Genomic DNA, 18,651 nt, shown 5'->3' on the forward strand with positions numbered 1-18,651 from the left:
GGTTGCTGAACTGTACCGTAAAGTCTGGGGACCTGAAGGTATGGAATCACGTGATAGGTTTCAGGAGTTGATAGGACAAGTTTACCACCCTCACGCCCGGTTTGAGTCTCCCCAAACAATCAACGGCACTGATTTAACAGGGTGGAGAGAGCTGACCACCCTGTACGACACATTTATTCTAGGAAACGAGCAGGGTCAACAAGTTGCCATGTCCTTAGACTGGGTCATTGTCAAACCAGGGCATGACAAAAGGAAGATCTTATCAAACGGGGCTGTTCCAAACGCTTGGAGATACCCTGAACCCACGGATGTAAACCTTCAACTGGAGCTGGAGAGAGAGTTCAAAAACTCGGATCAAGTGTCAGAGAGCTTCACCATGGCCATAAGATGGACACTAGTAGGGAATCGGAAACAGGACCTATCTGATGTTTTTGTACCTGTGGTACTGTTGGCGGAGTCTCATTTGAACTGTGTGGGGTTCAGAGTTATACGGGACATTACTGTGTACGATAAAGTGGCTCTTGAGGCTCAGACTTAGATTGGTTATGTAATTATCAGAAATGCGACGTTGTTTATGATGATTTATTTTGACATGCGAAGTTAAAGCATTGAGCTGCGTTGTTTATTGTTTTTATCACAATTTGTAGAGGGGAATTCTGTTCAATATGTTAAGTGTTTGTGATTTTATTATTCTCGCAACGAGTTTGCAGAGTTCGCGTTCGTGATTTTTTGGTCTGAAAATCTGCGATTTTGGCGGACGTCCTAAGTAGATGGCCCCTTATCTCTTCACGAGATGTCAGAATCAATAGAGCATATTAAAATGTAGATTAGATAAGCGACAGACCAGGAGATTATTAATATTATAATTGAATTACATGTTTAGCAGTTTACCGTGGGTTCTATCTACTACTAGACCTATCAGTACCTTTCATATGAAGTTTGTATCATCCAAAATATATTGGTCAACTGCTCTCTTGAATCAAGTTTATCAATATCATGAACACCAAATAACCCAATTCTTTGCTTTTGCCAATTTATAACACCAAATAACACTTAAATTACTTTAAATTTCAAATTGAGTTATTTTGGTGTTGTGACTATAGAGTTTCCACAGCATTGTAAACTTAAAGTTGCATTGTACTCTGTAAATTATCACACTTCTTGTGCTTAATCCTATGTGTTACAGGTGTAAGTACGCAGTGAGTAAATGAGGCGCCAATTGTCATGGGAGCAGCTCTCTTCCTACATTATCTTCAATAGTGGTACGATATATAAAGAGAGTAAATAGCAGTTTGTCTTGAGCGTGTTGGGAGAGAAGTACACGTGAGCAGTGATATAGCAGCAGTCGCTCCAAAATAATGATGTAATAAATCTTACAATTGGAAGCAGTCTTCAAACTTTGGAAGCATAAAAACAATGTACCTCGGGCTCGAGTCACAAGCGGGTCACAAGCGGGTCGCCTCGAGGTAAGAGGTACATCGTTTGCATGCTTCTATGACTACTTCAAACACTTCAAAAGACCAGTATGCAGCGATGTGTGCTCATATCGTAAACACTTATTACATTTATAGGCCAAAACATAAGAATGGAACAGTGCCAAATTTTACCTAAACAATAATTCCGTTTTGTTATGGGGATTTTTGACGTTTTCAGGAGCATGTTCACAAATAATGACAATGAAAAACAAAGTAAATTCTATTTTATTAATAAGTATAGCTTTATTAAAATTTATCAAAAGTCACATATTATAGCGATATACAGATTTCTCACTCGGAAAAGGATCATGCTCTTCATCTTAACGTGGAATACCTTATCGGACGTTGTTTGACCGGACATTTCGTGAACCGACATAATTTTCAACGGACATAGGAACTCTCGAAAGAATTCATTTAATGTATTTAATTTAACCTTCAGCGTCCAACTCCAATTAATGTCCGTTCAAATTAGGTCCGATAAGGTATAGTTAATATTCCTTCAGACATCATTTACGATCACCTCCTGAATCCACGTGCGATATAACATAACTCATTTTGTTCTGGGATTGGTTGGTATTTACAGTCTTCTTGAACTTTCATTTCGTCATGGACTTGTCAGTGACTTTCTGAAAATGTGATCAGAATTTAAAAGATAAATTTGCAATCAGTAGACAGTGTGATGAAATATATCAATTATAGCGGTCCTATTTTTTGTATACAGCACCACGATGCTCCTGGAGAACAAAACCTTTAAAGTTTGTTCCCACTTCCCTCCACTTTTGAAATATATTCTTAGAATATGCCGAACTAAATCTTCATGAAAATAATCAAGAAATGGATCATTTAGAGAATCGTTATTAATACACTTGTTTAAATAGTTTACGTAACCATAAACTTTGTTACTTACGTAGATTAATATTATAATTATATATGTAATTCAGCTATATACAACCCAGTAAATTTGTAATTATGTTATTGTTTCGACGCATCGTTTGCCGACTACCGCGTAATACTAATATATTTTGTTCAATAGACCTCTAAATTCATTTCAATCTCTATCATTGTATTTGATTGTTAATCTTTCATAATCACGCCACCTCTGTATATTGGAGGTCCTGCGTCGTGTGGCTAGTATTTCATCACGTATGTTACTGATAAGGGGTGACGGACTGTCGTCTTCCCGGATCATCCTACTTGAATCTTCAACCTGCCAATAGGGATTGTCAAAGAATTAATCAACTTGTTAATTACTAATTACCTGTTTATTACTAATTGTACGTTAATTACTAATTACATGTTCGTTACTAATTACCTGTTCATTACTAATTGCATGTTAATTACTAATTACCTGTTCGTTACTAATTACCTGTTAATTACTAATTACCTGTTCATTACTAATTGCCTGTTAATTACTAATTACATGTTCATTATTAATTACCTGTTAATTACTAATACCTGTTAATTACTAATTATATCCTGTTAATTACTAATCATCCGCCGTGAAAGTAAACCTTATTTGTACAAAAAATCGTTAACAGTGCACAGTTCTATTTATAGTATTATTCCGAGTGGAGTTGTACCCCATCCATAATTGCAAAACGCAAATTATCGTCATGACGGTAAAGGTATATGTTTTATTTCCAATGTGCTGCGAAAATAGCGGTAGATATGCCATCTAAAAATTCCCAGCCACCCTAACATGCTACGAATTTTGACTAATTAAATTTTGCCTTTGTTACACTTTTGTACGCTTCAATGTAACATCATTGTATCCATGATCCATCATTTCAAATAATTTTGTATACAGCAGGTTGAAAATATTGATATATCCATGATCCTCCGGTTACCTGAGGATAAGGAATTATCGTCTCCTGAAGATCGTATTTCAGCTCCACCGCTGTTTCAAGTGTCAAAGGAGACACCCTCTTCACTGGACTGTTTGGTGCGGATTTCAGTGAGGAGTTTCCAGAATTATCGTCGTTGTTACCTAGTTTTATCTGCAATATAGTTGTAGTTAAGACATGGCCGAGGAGGACAAATTAGAGGACTGTGAGGATGCAGTGGGGGAACTTAAAGGACTGTAAGGATGTAGTGGGGGAACTTAGAGGAGTGAGGACTGTGAGGATGCAGTGGGGGAACTTAGAGGAGTGAGGACTGTGAGGATGCAGTGGGGGAACTTAGAGGACTGTGAGGATGCAGTGGGGGAACTTAGAGGACTGTGATGATGCAGTGGGGGAACTTAGAGGAGTGAGGACTGTGAGGATGCAGTGGGGGAACTTAGAGGACTGTGAGGATGCAGTGGGGGAACTTAGAGGACTGTGATGATGCAGTGGGGGAACTTAGAGGACTTTGATGATGCAGTGGGGGAACTTAGAGGACTGTGATGATGCAGTGGGGGAACTTAGAGGACTGTGAGGATGCAGTGGGGGAACTTAGAGGGCTGTGATGATGCAGTGGGGGAACTTAGAGGACTTTGAGGGTGCAGTGGGGGAACTTAGAGGACTGTGAGGATGCAGTGGGGGAACTTAGAGGACTGTGAGGATGCAGTGGGGGAACTTAGAGGACTGTGATGATGCAGTGGGGGAACTTAGAGGACTGTGAGGATGCAGTGGGGGAACTTAGAGGACTGTGATGATGCAGTGGGGGAACTTAGAGGACTTTGAGGGTGCAGTGGGGGAACTTAGAGGACTGTGAGGATGCAGTGGGGGAACTTAGAGGACTGTGAGGATGCAGTGGGGGAACTTAGAGGACTGTGAAGATGCAGTGGGGGAACTTAGAGGACTGTGATGATGCAGTGGGGGAACTTAGAGGACTGTGAGGATGCAGTGGGGGAACTTAGAGGACTGTGATGATGCAGTGGGGGAACTTAGAGGACTTTGAGGGTGCAGTGGGGGAACTTAGAGGACTGTGAGGATGCAGTGGGGGAACTTAGAGGACTGTGAGGATGCAGTGGGTAACTTAGAGGACTGTGAAGATGCAGTGGTGGAACTTAGAGGACTGTGAGGATGCAGTGGGGGAACTTAGAGGACTGTGAGGATGCAGTGGGGGAACTTAGAGGACTGTGAGGATGCAGTGGGGGAACTTAGAGGACTGTGAGGATGCAGTGGGGGAACTTAGAGGACTGTGAGGATGCAGTGGGGGAACTTAGAGGACTGTGATGATGCAGTGGGGGAACTTAGAGGACTGTGATGATGCAGTGGGGGAACTTAGAGGACTGTGAGGATGCAGTGGGGGAACTTAGAGGACTGTGATGATGCAGTGGGGGAACTTAGAGGACTTTGAGGGTGCAGTGGGGGAACTTAGAGGACTGTGAGGATGCAGTGGGGGAACTTAGAGGACTGTGAGGATGCAGTGGGTAACTTAGAGGACTGTGAAGATGCAGTGGTGGAACTTAGAGGACTGTGAGGATGCAGTGGGGGAACTTAGAGGACTGTGAGGATGTAGTGGGGAACTTAGAGGACTGTGAGAATGCAGTGGGGGAACTTAAAGGACTGTGAGGATGCAGTGGGGGAACTTAGAGGACTGTGAGGATGCAGTGGGGGAACTTAGAGGACTGTGAGGATGCAGTGGGGGAACTTAGAGGACTGTGAGGATGTAGTGGGGAACTTAGAGGACTGTGAGAATGCAGTGGGGGAACTTAGAGGACTGTGAGGATGCAGTGGGGGAACTTAGAGGAGTGAGGACTGTGAGGATGCAGTGGGGGAACTTAGAGGACTGTGAGGATGCAGTTACAATCTTTTATTCTAGCTTTTGCAACATTTTAATTGCTCTCTTATCGGTAGTGTTATCTCAACGTGCTGTTACACCGACACGTCGTGCTGTACGCCTTGGCTTTTGTAAAATGGATTTTTCCGTCGAACATCTGAACAGATTTGAAAAGGAGCTATCGTCAGCGATGAATGAGATTTTGAAGATGTCAAAAGCACAAAGCGTTACAGAACTGAATCATGCGAGATTAATGGCTGTAAATAAAGATCCCTTGGCTACTGCAGTTGAAAATCTTTCTAAGCTAATGACTAGTAATCTTGAACTTTGTAAATGTGCAGCCAGTACGATAGACAAACTTAAATCAGATCAGCTGAACTATCAGAAAGACCAGATTAAACAGCAACAGGAGCAACTCGACTCTTTTAAAACAACTGTTCATACCGAGATGAAGACAGCGTGGAGCGATATCGTGAAGAAGAACTGCGAGACAACTACAAGTACTCCGTCGATCAACAGTATAAAAACAGCTGTGAAAACCGTAGTTGAAGACGACATCCGTAGTAAGAATTTCATTATCTACGGTGTACCGGAGAATTATTCCCCTGATCCACACTTAGTGGCAGAAGAAGTGATCGAATTGATTTGGGAATCCTCAGGGTGTGATCCTAAAGTTGTGGCAGCAAATTCTATCGGGACTAAAACAACTTCAGGCAGTGGTAAACCGAGACCAATAAAAGTGACATTGGCTTGCGCGGAATCAGTAAAAATGGTTCTTGCTCGAGCAAGAAATCTGAAGAAATCTAAATGTACAGCGTACCACACATGGTACATCACACCTGACAGAAGCAAGGAGGAGAGAGCAGCTCATCAGAAACTTGTTGTCAAAGTAAAGGAAATGATCACTGATGAGCCAACAAAGTATCATTATATTAGAGACGGCAAGATTTTCAGTGTAGATAAGGTTAAGTTGTAACATTCGGTGTTTTTGATATCTACATAATTACTTTGATTTAAATGTGTGTATGGCTCTTATTTATGGCTGTTGCGTGTATTTGTTGATTACGGCTAATAACGAGAAACTTTTAATTGTGAGCTAAAAAACTGCAACCGTGATTGTAACTCAGGTATGTGATGACTTGTGGAGCACACATCGCTGAATAGCAATCGCGAAGCAGGTCTCACCAAGGCTAGGTATATTTAAGGTTTTTTATTTTTCTGAGGACACTTTGCCAGTAGTTTAACTTTTTGTGTTGTGTGCTACGGTACAGTGTTTCAATTTTTGATTATAGTGGTATGTTCTATCTTTCTATTTATTTATCTAATTCTAATGTAATATTTCAATATTATAGTAAACATTAACCAGTGTACCAAAAGCTGGTCCCCAAACAAACAAACAGTGGGGGAACTTAGAGGACTGTGAGGATGCCGTGGGGAAACTTAGAGGACTGTGAGGATGCAGTGGGGGAACTTAGAGGACTGTGAGGATGCAGTGGGGGAACTTAGAGGACTGTGAGGATGCAGTGGGGGAACTTAGAGGACTGTGAGGATGCAGTGGGAAAACTTAGAGGACTGTGAGGATGCAGTGGGGGAACTTAGAGGACTGTGAGGATGTAGTGGGGAACTTAGAGGACTGTGAGGATGCAGTGGGGGAACTTAGAGGACTGTGAGGATGCAGTGGGGGAACTTAGAGGACTATGAGGATGCAGTGGGGGAACTTAGAGGACTGCGAGGATGCAGTGGGGGAACTTAGAGGACTGTAAGGATGCAGTGGGGGAACTTAGAGGACTGTGAGGATGCAGTGGGGGAACTTAGAGGAGTGAGGACTGTGATGATGCAGTGGGGGAACTTAGAGGACTGTGAGGATGCAGTGGGGGAACTTAGAGGACTGTGATGATGCAGTGGGGGAACTTAGAGGACTGTGAGGATGCAGTGGGGGAACTTAGAGGACTGTGAGGATGCAGTGGGGGAACTTAGAGGACTGTGAGGATGCAGTGGGGGAACTTAGAGGACTGTGAGGATGCAGTGGGGGAACTTAGAGGACTGTGAAGATGCAGTGGGGGAACTTAGAGGACTGTGAGGATGCAGTGGGGGAACTTAGAGGACTGTGATGATGCAGTGGGGGAACTTAGAGGACTGTGAGGATGCAGTGGGGGAACTTAGAGGACTGTGAAGATGCAGTGGGGGAACTTAGAGGACTGTGAGGATGCAGTGGGGGAACTTAGAGGACTGTGAGGATGCAGTGGGGGAACTTAGAGGACTGTGAGGATGCAGTGGGGGAACTTAGAGGACTGTGATGATGCAGTGGGGGAACTTAGAGGACTGTGAGAATGCAGTGGGGAACTTAGAGGACTGTGAGGATGCAGTGGGGGAACTTAGAGGACTGTGATGATGCAGTGGGGGAACTTAGAGGACTGTGAGAATGCAGTGGGTAACTTAGAGGACTGTGAGGATGCAGTTGGGGAACTTAGAGGACTGTGAGGATGCAGTGGGGGAACTTAGAGGACTGTGAGGACTGTGAGGATGCAGTGGGGGAACTTAGAGGACTGTGAGGATGCAGTGGGTAACTTAGAGGACTGTGAGGATGCAGTGGGGGAACTTAGAGGACTGTGAGGATGCAGTGGGGGAACTTAGAGGACTGTGATGATGCAGTGGAGGAACTTAGAGGACTGTGAAGATGCAGTGGGGGAACTTAGAGGACTGCGAGGATGCAGTGGGGGAACTTAGAGGACTGCGAGGATGCAGTGGGGGAACTTAGAGGACTGCGAGGATGCAGTGGGGGAACTTAGAGGAGTGAGGACTGTGAGGATGCAGTGGGGGAACTTAGAGGACTGTGAAGATGCAGTGGGGGAACTTAGAGGACTGTGATGATGCAGTGGGGGAACTTAGAGGACTGTGAGAATGCAGTGGGGGAACTTATAGGACTGTGAGGATGCAGTGGGGGAACTTAGAGGACTGTGAGGATGCAGTGGGTAACTTAGAGGACTGTGAGGATGCAGTGGGGGAACTTAGAGGACTGCGAGGATGCAGTGGGGGAACTTAGAGGACTGTGATGATGCAGTGGGGGAACTTAGAGGACTGTGAAGATGCAGTGGGGGAACTTAGAGGACTGTGAGGATGCAGTGGGGGAACTTAGAGGACTGTGAGGATGCAGTGGGGGAACTTAGAGGACTGTGAGGATGCAGTGGGGGAACTTAGAGGACTGTGAGGATGTAGTGGGGAACTTAGAGGACTGTGAGGATGCAGTGGGGGAACTTAGAGGACTGTGAGGATGCAGTGGGGGAACTAAGAGGACTATGAGGATGCAGTGGGGGAACTAAGAGGACTGCGAGGATGCAGTGGGGGAACTTAGAGGACTGTGAGGATGCAGTGGGGGAACTTAGAGGACTGTGAGGATGCAGTGGGGGAACTTAGAGGAGTGAGGACTGTGAGGATGCAGTGGGGGAACTTAGAGGACTGTGAGGATGCAGTGGGGGAACTTAGAGGACTGTGATGATGCAGTGGGGGAACTTAGAGGACTGTGAGGATGCAGTGGGGGAACTTAGAGGACTGTGAGGATGCAGTGGGGGAACTTAGAGGACTGTGAGGATGCAGTGGGGGAACTTAGAGGACTGTGAGGATGCAGTGGGGGAACTTAGAGGACTGTGAAGATGCAGTGGGGGAACTTAGAGGACTGTGAGGATGCAGTGGGGGAACTTAGAGGACTGTGATGATGCAGTGGGGGAACTTAGAGGACTGTGAGGATGCAGTGGGGGAACTTAGAGGACTGTGAAGATGCAGTGGGGGAACTTAGAGGACTGTGAGGATGCAGTGGGGGAACTTAGAGGACTGTGAGGATGCAGTGGGGGAACTTAGAGGACTGTGAGGATGCAGTGGGGGAACTTAGAGGACTGTGATGATGCAGTGGGGGAACTTAGAGGACTGTGAGAATGCAGTGGGTAACTTAGAGGACTGTGAGGATGCAGTGGGGGAACTTAGAGGACTGTGAGGATGCAGTGGGGGAACTTAGAGGACTGTGATGATGCAGTGGGGGAACTTAGAGGACTGTGAGAATGCAGTGGGTAACTTAGAGGACTGTGAGGATGCAGTTGGGGAACTTAGAGGACTGTGAGGATGCAGTGGGGGAACTTAGAGGACTGTGAGGACTGTGAGGATGCAGTGGGGGAACTTAGAGGACTGTGAGGATGCAGTGGGTAACTTAGAGGACTGTGAGGATGCAGTGGGGGAACTTAGAGGACTGTGAGGATGCAGTGGGGGAACTTAGAGGACTTTGATGATGCAGTGGGGGAACTTAGAGGACTGTGAAGATGCAGTGGGGGAACTTAGAGGACTGCGAGGATGCAGTGGGGGAACTTAGAGGACTGCGAGGATGCAGTGGGGGAACTTAGAGGACTGCGAGGATGCAGTGGGGGAACTTAGAGGAGTGAGGACTGTGAGGATGCAGTGGGGGAACTTAGAGGACTGTGAAGATGCAGTGGGGGAACTTAGAGGACTGTGATGATGCAGTGGGGGAACTTAGAGGACTGTGAGAATGCAGTGGGGGAACTTAGAGGACTGTGAGGACTGTGAGGATGCAGTGGGGGAACTTAGAAGACTGTGAGGATGCAGTGGGTAACTTAGAGGACTGTGAGGATGCAGTGGGGGAACTTAGAGGACTGCGAGGATGCAGTGGGGGAACTTAGAGGACTGTGATGATGCAGTGGGGGAACTTAGAGGACTGTGAAGATGCAGTGGGGAACTTAGAGGACTGCGAGGATGCAGTGGGGGAACTTAGAGGACTGTGAGGATGCAGTGGGGGAACTTAGAGGACTGTGAGGATGCAGTGGGGGAACTTAGAGGACTGTGAGGATGCAGTGGGGAAACTTAGAGGACTGTGAGGATGCAGTGGGGGAACTTAGAGGACTGTGAGGATGCAGTGGGGGAACTTAGAGGACTGTGAGGATGCAGTGGGGGAACTTAGAGGACTGTGAGGATGTAGTGGGGAACTTAGAGGACTGTGAGGATGCAGTGGGGGAACGTAGAGGACTGTGAGGATGCAGTGGGGGAACTTAGAGGACTGCGAGGATGCAGTGGGGGAACTTAGAGGACTGCGAGGATGCAGTGGGGGAACTTAGAGGACTGTGAGGATGCAGTGGGGGAACTTAGAGGACTGTGAGGATGCAGTGGGGGAACTTAGAGGAGTGAGGACTGTGAGGATGCAGTGGGGGAACTTAGAGGACTGTGATGATGCAGTGGGGGAACTTAGAGGACTGTGAGGATGCAGTGGGGGAACTTAGAGGACTGTGAAGATGCAGTGGGGGAACTTAGAGGACTGTGAGGATGCAGTGGGGGAACTTAGAGGACTGTGGTGATGCAGTGGGGGAACTTAGAGGACTGTGAGAATGCAGTGGGTAACTTAGAGGACTGTGAGGATGCAGTGGGGGAACTTAGAGGACTGTGAGGAAGCAGTGGGGGAACTTAGAGGACTGTGAGGACTGTGAGGATGCAGTGGGGGAACTTAGAGGACTGTGAGGATGCAGTGGGTAACTTAGAGGACTGTGAGGATGCAGTGGGGGAACTTAGAGGACTGTGAGGATGCAGTGGGGGAACTTAGAGGACTGTGATGATGCAGTGGGGGAACTTAGAGGACTGCGAGGATGCAGTGGGGGAACTTAGAGGACTGTGAGGATGCAGTGGGGGAACTTAGAGGACTGCGAGGATGCAGTGGGGGAACTTAGAGGACTGTGAGGATGCAGTGGGGGAACTTAGAGGACTGTGATGATGCAGTGGGGGAACTTAGAGGACTGCGAGGATGCAGTGGGGGAACTTAGAGGACTGTGAGGATGCAGTGGGGAAACTTAGAGGACTGTGATGATGCAGTGGGGGAACTTAGAGGACTGTGAAGATGCAGTGGGGGAACTTAGAGGACTGTGAGGATGCAGTGGGGGAACTTAGAGGACTGCAAGGATGCAGTGGGGGAACTTAGAGGAGTGAGGACTGTGAGGATGCAGTGGGGGAACTTAGAGGACTGTGAGGATGCAGTGGGGGAACTTAGAGGACTGTGATGATGCAGTGGGGGAACTTAGAGGACTGTGAAGATGCAGTGGGGGAACTTAGAGGACTGTGAGGATGCAGCGGGGGAACTTAGAGGACTGTGAGGATGCAGTGGGGGAACTTAGAGGACTGTGAAGATGCAGTGGGGGAACTTAGAGGACTGTGAGGATGTAGTGGGGAACTTAGAGGACTGTGAGGATGCAGTGGGGGAACTTAGAGGACTGTGAGGATGCAGTGGGGGAACTTAGAGGACTGTGAGGATGCAGTGGGGGAACTTAGAGGACTGCGAGGATGCAGTGGGGGAACTTAGAGGAGTGAGGACTGTGAGGATGCAGTGGGGGAACTTAGAGGACTGTGAGGATGCAGTGGGTAACTTAGAGGACTGTGAGGATGCAGTGGGGGAACTTAGAGGACTGTGAGGATGCAGTGGGGGAACTTAGAGGACTATGAGGATGCAGTGGGGGAACTTAGAGGACTGTGAGGATGCAGTGGGGGAACTTAGAGGACTGTGAGGATGCAGTGGGGGAACTTAGAGGACTGTGAGGATGCAGTGGGGGAACTTAGAGGACTGTAAGGATGCAGTGGGGGAACTTAGAGGACTGTGAGGATGCAGTGGGGAACTTAGAGGACTGTGAGGATGCAGTGGGGGAACTTAGAGGACTGTAAGGATGTAGTGGGGGAACTTAGAGGACTGTGAGGATGCAGTGGGGGAACTTAGAGGACTTTGAGGATGCAGTGGGGGAACTTAGAGGACTGCGAGGATGCAGTGGGGGGACTTAGATCGAGTACTGTAAGAATGTAGTGGGGGAACTTAGAGGACTGTGAGGATGCAGTGTGGGAACTTAGAGGACTGTGAGGATGCAGTGGGGGAACTTAAAGGACTGTGAGGATGCAGTGGGGGAACTTAGAGGACTGTGAGGATGCAGTGGGGGAACTTAGAGGACTGTGAGGATGCAGTGGGGGAACTTAGAGGACTGTGAGAATGCAGTGGGTAACTTAGAGGACTGTGAGGATGCAGTGGGGGAACTTAGAGGACTGTGAGGATGCAGTGGGGGAACTTAGAGGACTGTGAGGGCTGTGAGGATGCAGTGGGGGAACTTAGAGGACTGTGAGGATGCAGTGGGTAACTTAGAGGACTGTGAGGATGCAGTGGGGGAACTTAGAGGACTGTGAGGATGCAGTGGGGGAACTTAGAGGACTGTGATGATGCAGTGGGGGAACTTAGAGGACTGCGAGGATGCAGTGGGGGAACTTAGAGGACTGTGAGGATGCAGTGGGGGAACTTAGAGGACTGCGAGGATGCAGTGGGGGAACTTAGAGGACTGTGAGGATGCAGTGGGGGAACTTAGAGGACTGCGAGGATGCAGTGGGGGAACTTAGAGGAGTGAGGACTGTGAGGATGCAGTGGGGGAACTTAGAGGACTGTGAGGATGCAGTGGGGGAACTTAGAGGACTGTGATGATGCAGTGGGGGAACTTAGAGGACTGTGAAGATGCAGTGGGGGAACTTAGAGGACTGTGAGGATGCAGCGGGGGAACTTAGAGGACTGTGAGGATGCAGTGGGGGAACTTAGAGGACTGTGAAGATGCAGTGGGGGAACTTAGAGGACTGTGAGGATGTAGTGGGGAACTTAGAGGACTGTGAGGATGCAGTGGGGGAACTTAGAGGACTGTGAGGATGCAGTGGGGGAACTTAGAGGACTGTGAGGATGCAGTGGGGGAACTTAGAGGACTGCGAGGATGCAGTGGGGGAACTTAGAGGAGTGAGGACTGTGAGGATGCAGTGGGGGAACTTAGAGGACTGTGAGGATGCAGTGGGTAACTTAGAGGACTGTGAGGATGCAGTGGGGGAACTTAGAGGACTGTGAGGATGCAGTGGGGGAACTTAGAGGACTATGAGGATGCAGTGGGGGAACTTAGAGGACTGTGAGGATGCAGTGGGGGAACTTAGAGGACTGTGAGGATGCAGTGGGGGAACTTAGAGGACTGTGAGGATGCAGTGGGGGAACTTAGAGGACTGTAAGGATGCAGTGGGGGAACTTAGAGGACTGTGAGGATGCAGTGGGGAACTTAGAGGACTGTGAGGATGCAGTGGGGGAACTTAGAGGACTGTAAGGATGTAGTGGGGGAACTTAGAGGACTGTGAGGATGCAGTGGGGGAACTTAGAGGACTGCGAGGATGCAGTGGGGGAACTTAGAGGACTGCGAGGATGCAGTGGGGGGACTTAGATCGAGGACTGTAAGAATGTAGTGGGGGAACTTAGAGGACTGTGAGGATGCAGTGTGGGAACTTAGAGGACTGTGAGGATGCAGTGGGAGAACTTAAAGGACTGTGAGGATGCAGTGGGGGAACTTAGAGGACTGTGAGGATGCAGTGGGGGAACTTAGAGGACTGTGAGGATGCAGTGGGGGAACTTAGAGGACTTTGAGGGTGCAGTGGGGGAACTTAGATGTATAGGTGTATATTGTGCATTAGGCTAGTTTAAAAGTTGAAAATCTAAAAGTTGCACACGTGGGGACACGCCCAAATTGATATAAAATTGCTAAAATCACGGAAAATTGCATATATTGCCCGATTTTACTTTCTGAATTAGTGAATTAGTCGCGCCACGCTCAAATACTTTCTGAAAGTCTTAAAACTTTTTCACCAAAAACATTCTAATTCACAATGAAATATAATTGATCAGTTTCAAATTTAGAAAGAATGTTAAGAGTTTCGGCAGTTTAACCTCATATAGACCTTTACTTATTAAATTGATGTGACTGCACTGACGGTGGACCATTGCATCATGTGGTGCCTAAAGTTTCGCATATTCAAATTATTGTGTAGGCGTGCAGATGAGGCTTCTTAAGGTGTGATGTAGAGTTTAAGAGGTTTTTTCAACAACGAACATTTAGGGGTGTTTCTAATAATCTAACCATGAGGGTCTAACTCTAATCATCATCATTATATAAGGCCGATTATAACACTGGTAACAGGTAAAGAGGTAATTAGCATCATTTTGAACTTTGAGCTGAAGTGACTGTCTTTTTAAGTATTGCATATTAATGTTAGGATGTTAGGAGATGATATGATTTGCAGGCTGATAATAGTAAATACTTTTATTGAACGCTTATAGGGCTTCCAGCGTCCAATCAATGTCCGTTCAAATAATGTCCGTTAAGTTAGACATCTATAATAATACAAAATAAAGTTACCTGAAGTTCTATCTTAGTGTGTATAGGGGCTGTAGTCAGGATCGACATTGGCCTCACCAGTTGTATTCTCCTAGAACGTTTGTAACTGGCTGCTGACGATGCACGATTATGGCTGTGTCTACTCATGGTTACAACAAATTTAACTGTATATCATAAACTATTTCGATCCCTCACAAGAGTCAATCGAGTGCATTCGAGCAATGCACAATATATTAAATCCGATAAACAGTGCTTGTGGTGAATTTAATTCAATAATCCAAGCAGCTGAGCCTGCGAAACCGACGGAAGATAAAACGAGTGCATTTAAACCTCACAGTGGTTAAAGTTAAGATGTGCAATCAACTGCAACCGTACGTGTGATCATGCAGGATCATGTGAATTTGTGACACGATTACATAGGACATTGTTTTAGGGGCACCTTCATTAGTTTAACGTATAAATATATATTCGATACGAAGAAATACGAAGTTTTAGAAGTTTTAAATCTATCGATATCATCACTATTATTGTCAAAGCTGAACGTTTATAATGCATCACAAATAACAAACACCATCTCTTCTTGTGAATACAGCAAATATACTATGCGAGTTTTGCATTGTACAGTATTCTGCTTACTAATCCACATATACAGTTCCTTGTCCAATCAATAAGCAGATGAGAAGAACAGCCAATCAACGACCACGATTTCCCGCACGTGGGTTGTCAGGATGTCACATGGAAACCACGTGGGCCGTCAAGACGTCACGTGGTCCGACCACGTGACGTCGTGGTCGTTACGTTTCATTACTAAATTCGTCATAACAATGAAATAGCTCTCCCGCATGTCTGGAACTTTCAGTAGTGAAGAAACAGTAAAACGAAACGTTCTTTAAATCTCTCGCCACCTTGCTTGACGACACGTACAGCTATGAAGCAACAATGATAACGGAACACCATTTGAGACTGCTTGAATTATTTGTGTCTGCATTTAAAACTTTTAAATTTCGTGAGATGCATGGTGTGATCAAATCTGATACAATTGTAGTTTATAGTGTGATGATATTTCATTGCATGTATTTGTAAAATATCGTGGGACCTTTTACCATTGCTATTCATACAGTGGCCATAATGGGCAGCGTTAGTTTGATAATCTCAACATTGGGTGTGGTCGAATAAATGAAACAAGTGGGTTGACCAACGTTTTTTAACACCTGGTGGTGGTCTTGAAATCTCATTATCTTTGAACAATAACAATTAAAAAATATTTGGAGATCAAAACCAGTGCTTATAAGTAAGCTTACATTGATATCAAAGGCAACTACGAAAATTTTAACGCCACTAAAACCAAGTAGTTCAATTAACAAAAGTAACAAAAATTGAGTCACTCAATCACAATTTATCTGCTCTCATTTTCTGATAAAAAATTACGATCATCAAACTGGAGTGTCCAGATGGATTTGACCAACTCCAAGCTAGAAAGTTTCTATAGCAGGTATGCATCAGCTGCTTGCTCTGACTTCAGAAATAATCAAACCACCGGGACCACTGAGCGATTGCAGCGCTACCTCCACCCGTGCCCTGGGACAGGTCTTATAATGTCACTATTCAAGGAAGAAACCAAACATGAAAACTATTAAGATATTAAAACAGGAGCACTTATTGTCGTATCACTTTTATATAATTCCAATTTAAATTATTGTACTTGTAGTTAAGTGCTGTCAATTTGTTGCACGCTATAGTATATAAAGCATATAGTATAATATAGCATGTCCGTTTATATAGCATGTCCGGTTTTGTATATATATATATACAAAACCGGACATGCTCAAAGACCTGTTTACTCATTGCTTCGCGTCTGTTTTATTTAAAGGCAGCGTTTAGTACATATTTTGATAAAAATCTATAAAATGATGCGACCCCATACTCTGTTCTGCATTGTTTATTTATACAGATTTTATAAAATCTCAAAATGATTATATCTTACCGGAGGTGTTGGTATGAATCTTCCGTCCACCGCCCGAACTGACACTGCACTCTTACCACTGAAATGAAAAAGAATTTATAATAAAGATCTTGTCGACAAAATGTTGGGTGGGAAGCTGTATCCACGCTCCTTACAAGCTTACAGTTATATGTAATTTATTTAAGTCTCGATCTAAATGTGCTGAATCAGCTGTCAAGCTCACACTTTGGAGTCACGGAAGTATCTGCCCACGGTGAAACTCTCTAGGGGGGTGTTCTCTTCTAGAGGTGCAGAGTTCCTCCACATCTCGTTGTAATGTTTTTTACGTTGGGACACTGTCTTTGGTTTTTGGGGGCTGATGCATGGGGAATTTTTTCATTAATTTCAAGATAATAATAATAATAATAATTCGTAATAATTAAATGTCATAATATTCATTTATAAAAAATTATAGAACCGATTTCTACATTCTAAAATATTCCAACATATGGAAAAAATAAAAACGCCATGCCAAGCTACAATTAAAAGTCCATGGTGAATCAAATCATCCACTAAACTTTTACTAAATCGAAGTGTATTTACCAAGTGTATTTACAAAGTGTATTTACCAAGTGTATTTAAAGACGGGACGAGATGTATAAACCACGTTAGGATTGTAAGGAACGTTTTTGCTAGCGTCCGGTCTCACAACTGCAGTACCACGCTCGTGAAAGGGAGCCTGTGTAGACCTGTACCACAGTTTTGTTTATAGTTTTGTTTATAGTTTTGTTTATATTTTTGTTTATAGTTTTGTTTATAGTTTTGTTTATAGTTTTGTTTATAGTTTTGTGCAATTCGATAAGTCAGCTGGGTAGACATATTGATAATTGTGTATTACCGTCCAATAAATGTCTGTTCAAATAAATTCCGGTGACGTATAGTATTAGTAATGATAACTGCATAATATATATTACAGTATTATAATTACACAGTTTTCTCTGGACAATTCAATGCAGCCTCTTTTGACCTGTTAAACAATATTTGCTGGCCAACAGAATAGGGAAACTGGAAAACTTGGAAAGGAAATAAAATATTTACGTTAGATTGTAGAAATCTCGCGCTGTTTCCATCATTTTCTTGTCATCATCCCCCTCCTCGACCAATCTGTTGGATCAAAAGCTTTTAAAGAAACATCAAACATACCTTATCCTCCCTTATTATACTTATCTAGGTCAGAGTACATTTTTTATAATCATTAAATTGTCCACTTTGTGTGTGATTGCAATAAACTTCATTTCATATTCACACATCTCACACAATGCTTAGCGATGATAAACTCACTAAAACTTCAGAACACATAAAAAACTTGAAAAAAAAGAACCAAAAAGCACAAAAAAAAACATACGAAAAAAAAAAACACATGTGAAAGAGCAGCTCCCAATTACCTCGACTGCTCCGGCATCCACATGTTACTGTGACTGTACATAGCAAAGCGCATGCCCGCTAGTCGACTCCGTTCCATTCCGCAGTATATATATAAGAACAAAGGTTAGCACATGAGTTATAACCGCAAGGAGATCTAATAACAAGTACGGTGGATAATGCTGCTCTCAATATCGTATAGTCTATCTTAACGTCTTATCACGGATATGTCTAGTTTAACACATTCTGTAAAGCACATGGTCACCTCTCTGGATATAAGTTTATAATGTAAAGTGTGTGAGCTGTGATTAGACAATGGTGTTAAAGTTTAAGGTTATAAGGATTTAAACTTCAGATGTGATGCACTGATGCGTGTACGTGTAGCTGTAGCTGTAATGGTTTCAGGAACGAAGTAAGCATACTATAGGATCACGATCATGGTGTTATAACGCTAGATTCACGTGATAATACCAGAAAGCAATTCGACGAACTTAAGTTATTGCCAAGTGTTTGCAGCAGTAGAGCAGATAAATCGAGCTGCAAACACGTGGTTTAGCTATGTAACCTCTAAAATAAAACGTAACCTAGTGTTACAATGTGAAACCTCCCGGTCTAATTCACAAATACGCACACCAGCTGGTGTTGTCCATTATTCTTGTCCCAGTTTCAAAGATTGAAGATGAACTTTCCTGGACCAAATTTCACAGAGTTGACTACATTTTTTTCCACTGAAAAGTTTTAAGTCAGTAAACTTAAACTGAATGCATGCAATGTATGTTTGATCTTATTTGTCTGACCAGACGAAGAATGTTTAAAAATTTTTAAATTAATGTTTTAACCTTTATCCAGCTTTTCATACTTTTTGACCTTATTCTTGTTTTATAGCCTTATAAACTAT

The 18,651-nt window shown here is 44.5% G+C and overlaps 1 protein-coding gene across 2 annotated transcripts; it reads right to left on the bottom strand.

Moving 5' to 3' along the window:
• Positions 1-1,347: 1,347 nt before the first annotated feature.
• On the bottom strand, positions 1,348-17,957 carry LOC134821831 (uncharacterized). 2 transcript variants are annotated; one of them, XM_063832633.1, is made up of 8 exons: positions 17,777-17,957; positions 17,430-17,495; positions 16,961-17,080; positions 16,576-16,707; positions 16,374-16,431; positions 3,323-3,472; positions 2,573-2,682; positions 1,348-2,101 (listed from the first exon to the last, which is right to left on the bottom strand). In XM_063832633.1, the coding sequence occupies exons 1-8, from the start codon at positions 17,851-17,853 to the stop codon at positions 2,080-2,082; spliced, it is 735 nt and encodes a 244-aa protein (XP_063688703.1). In that variant the 5' UTR covers positions 17,854-17,957; the 3' UTR covers positions 1,348-2,079. The 2 variants fall into 2 exon arrangements, with proteins under 2 accessions (XP_063688703.1, XP_063688704.1); XM_063832634.1 differs by lacking the exon at positions 2,573-2,682.
• Positions 17,958-18,651: the final 694 nt, after the last annotated feature.

This window comes from Bolinopsis microptera, chromosome 10 (genome assembly GCF_026151205.1).
Source record: "Bolinopsis microptera isolate Bmic1 chromosome 10, MBARI_Bmic_1.0, whole genome shotgun sequence".
Classification (NCBI taxonomy): Eukaryota; Metazoa; Ctenophora; class Tentaculata; order Lobata; family Bolinopsidae; genus Bolinopsis; species Bolinopsis microptera.

What these genes read in the sequence shown, in the direction of transcription:
- LOC134821831 (XM_063832633.1), bottom strand. Translation starts at nt 17,853, where the DNA reads ATGGAACGGAGTCGACTAGCGGGCATGCGCTTTGCTATGTACAGTCAC. An exon ending in TACTTCCGTGACTCCAAAGT is followed by an intron (nt 16,432 to 16,575) that starts GTGAGCTTGACA and finishes TTTTCATTTCAG; the next exon opens with TGGTAAGAGTGCAGTGTCAG. An exon ending in CGATAATTCCTTATCCTCAG is followed by an intron (nt 2,683 to 3,322) that starts GTAACCGGAGGA and finishes CCCTATTGGCAG; the next exon opens with GTTGAAGATTCAAGTAGGAT.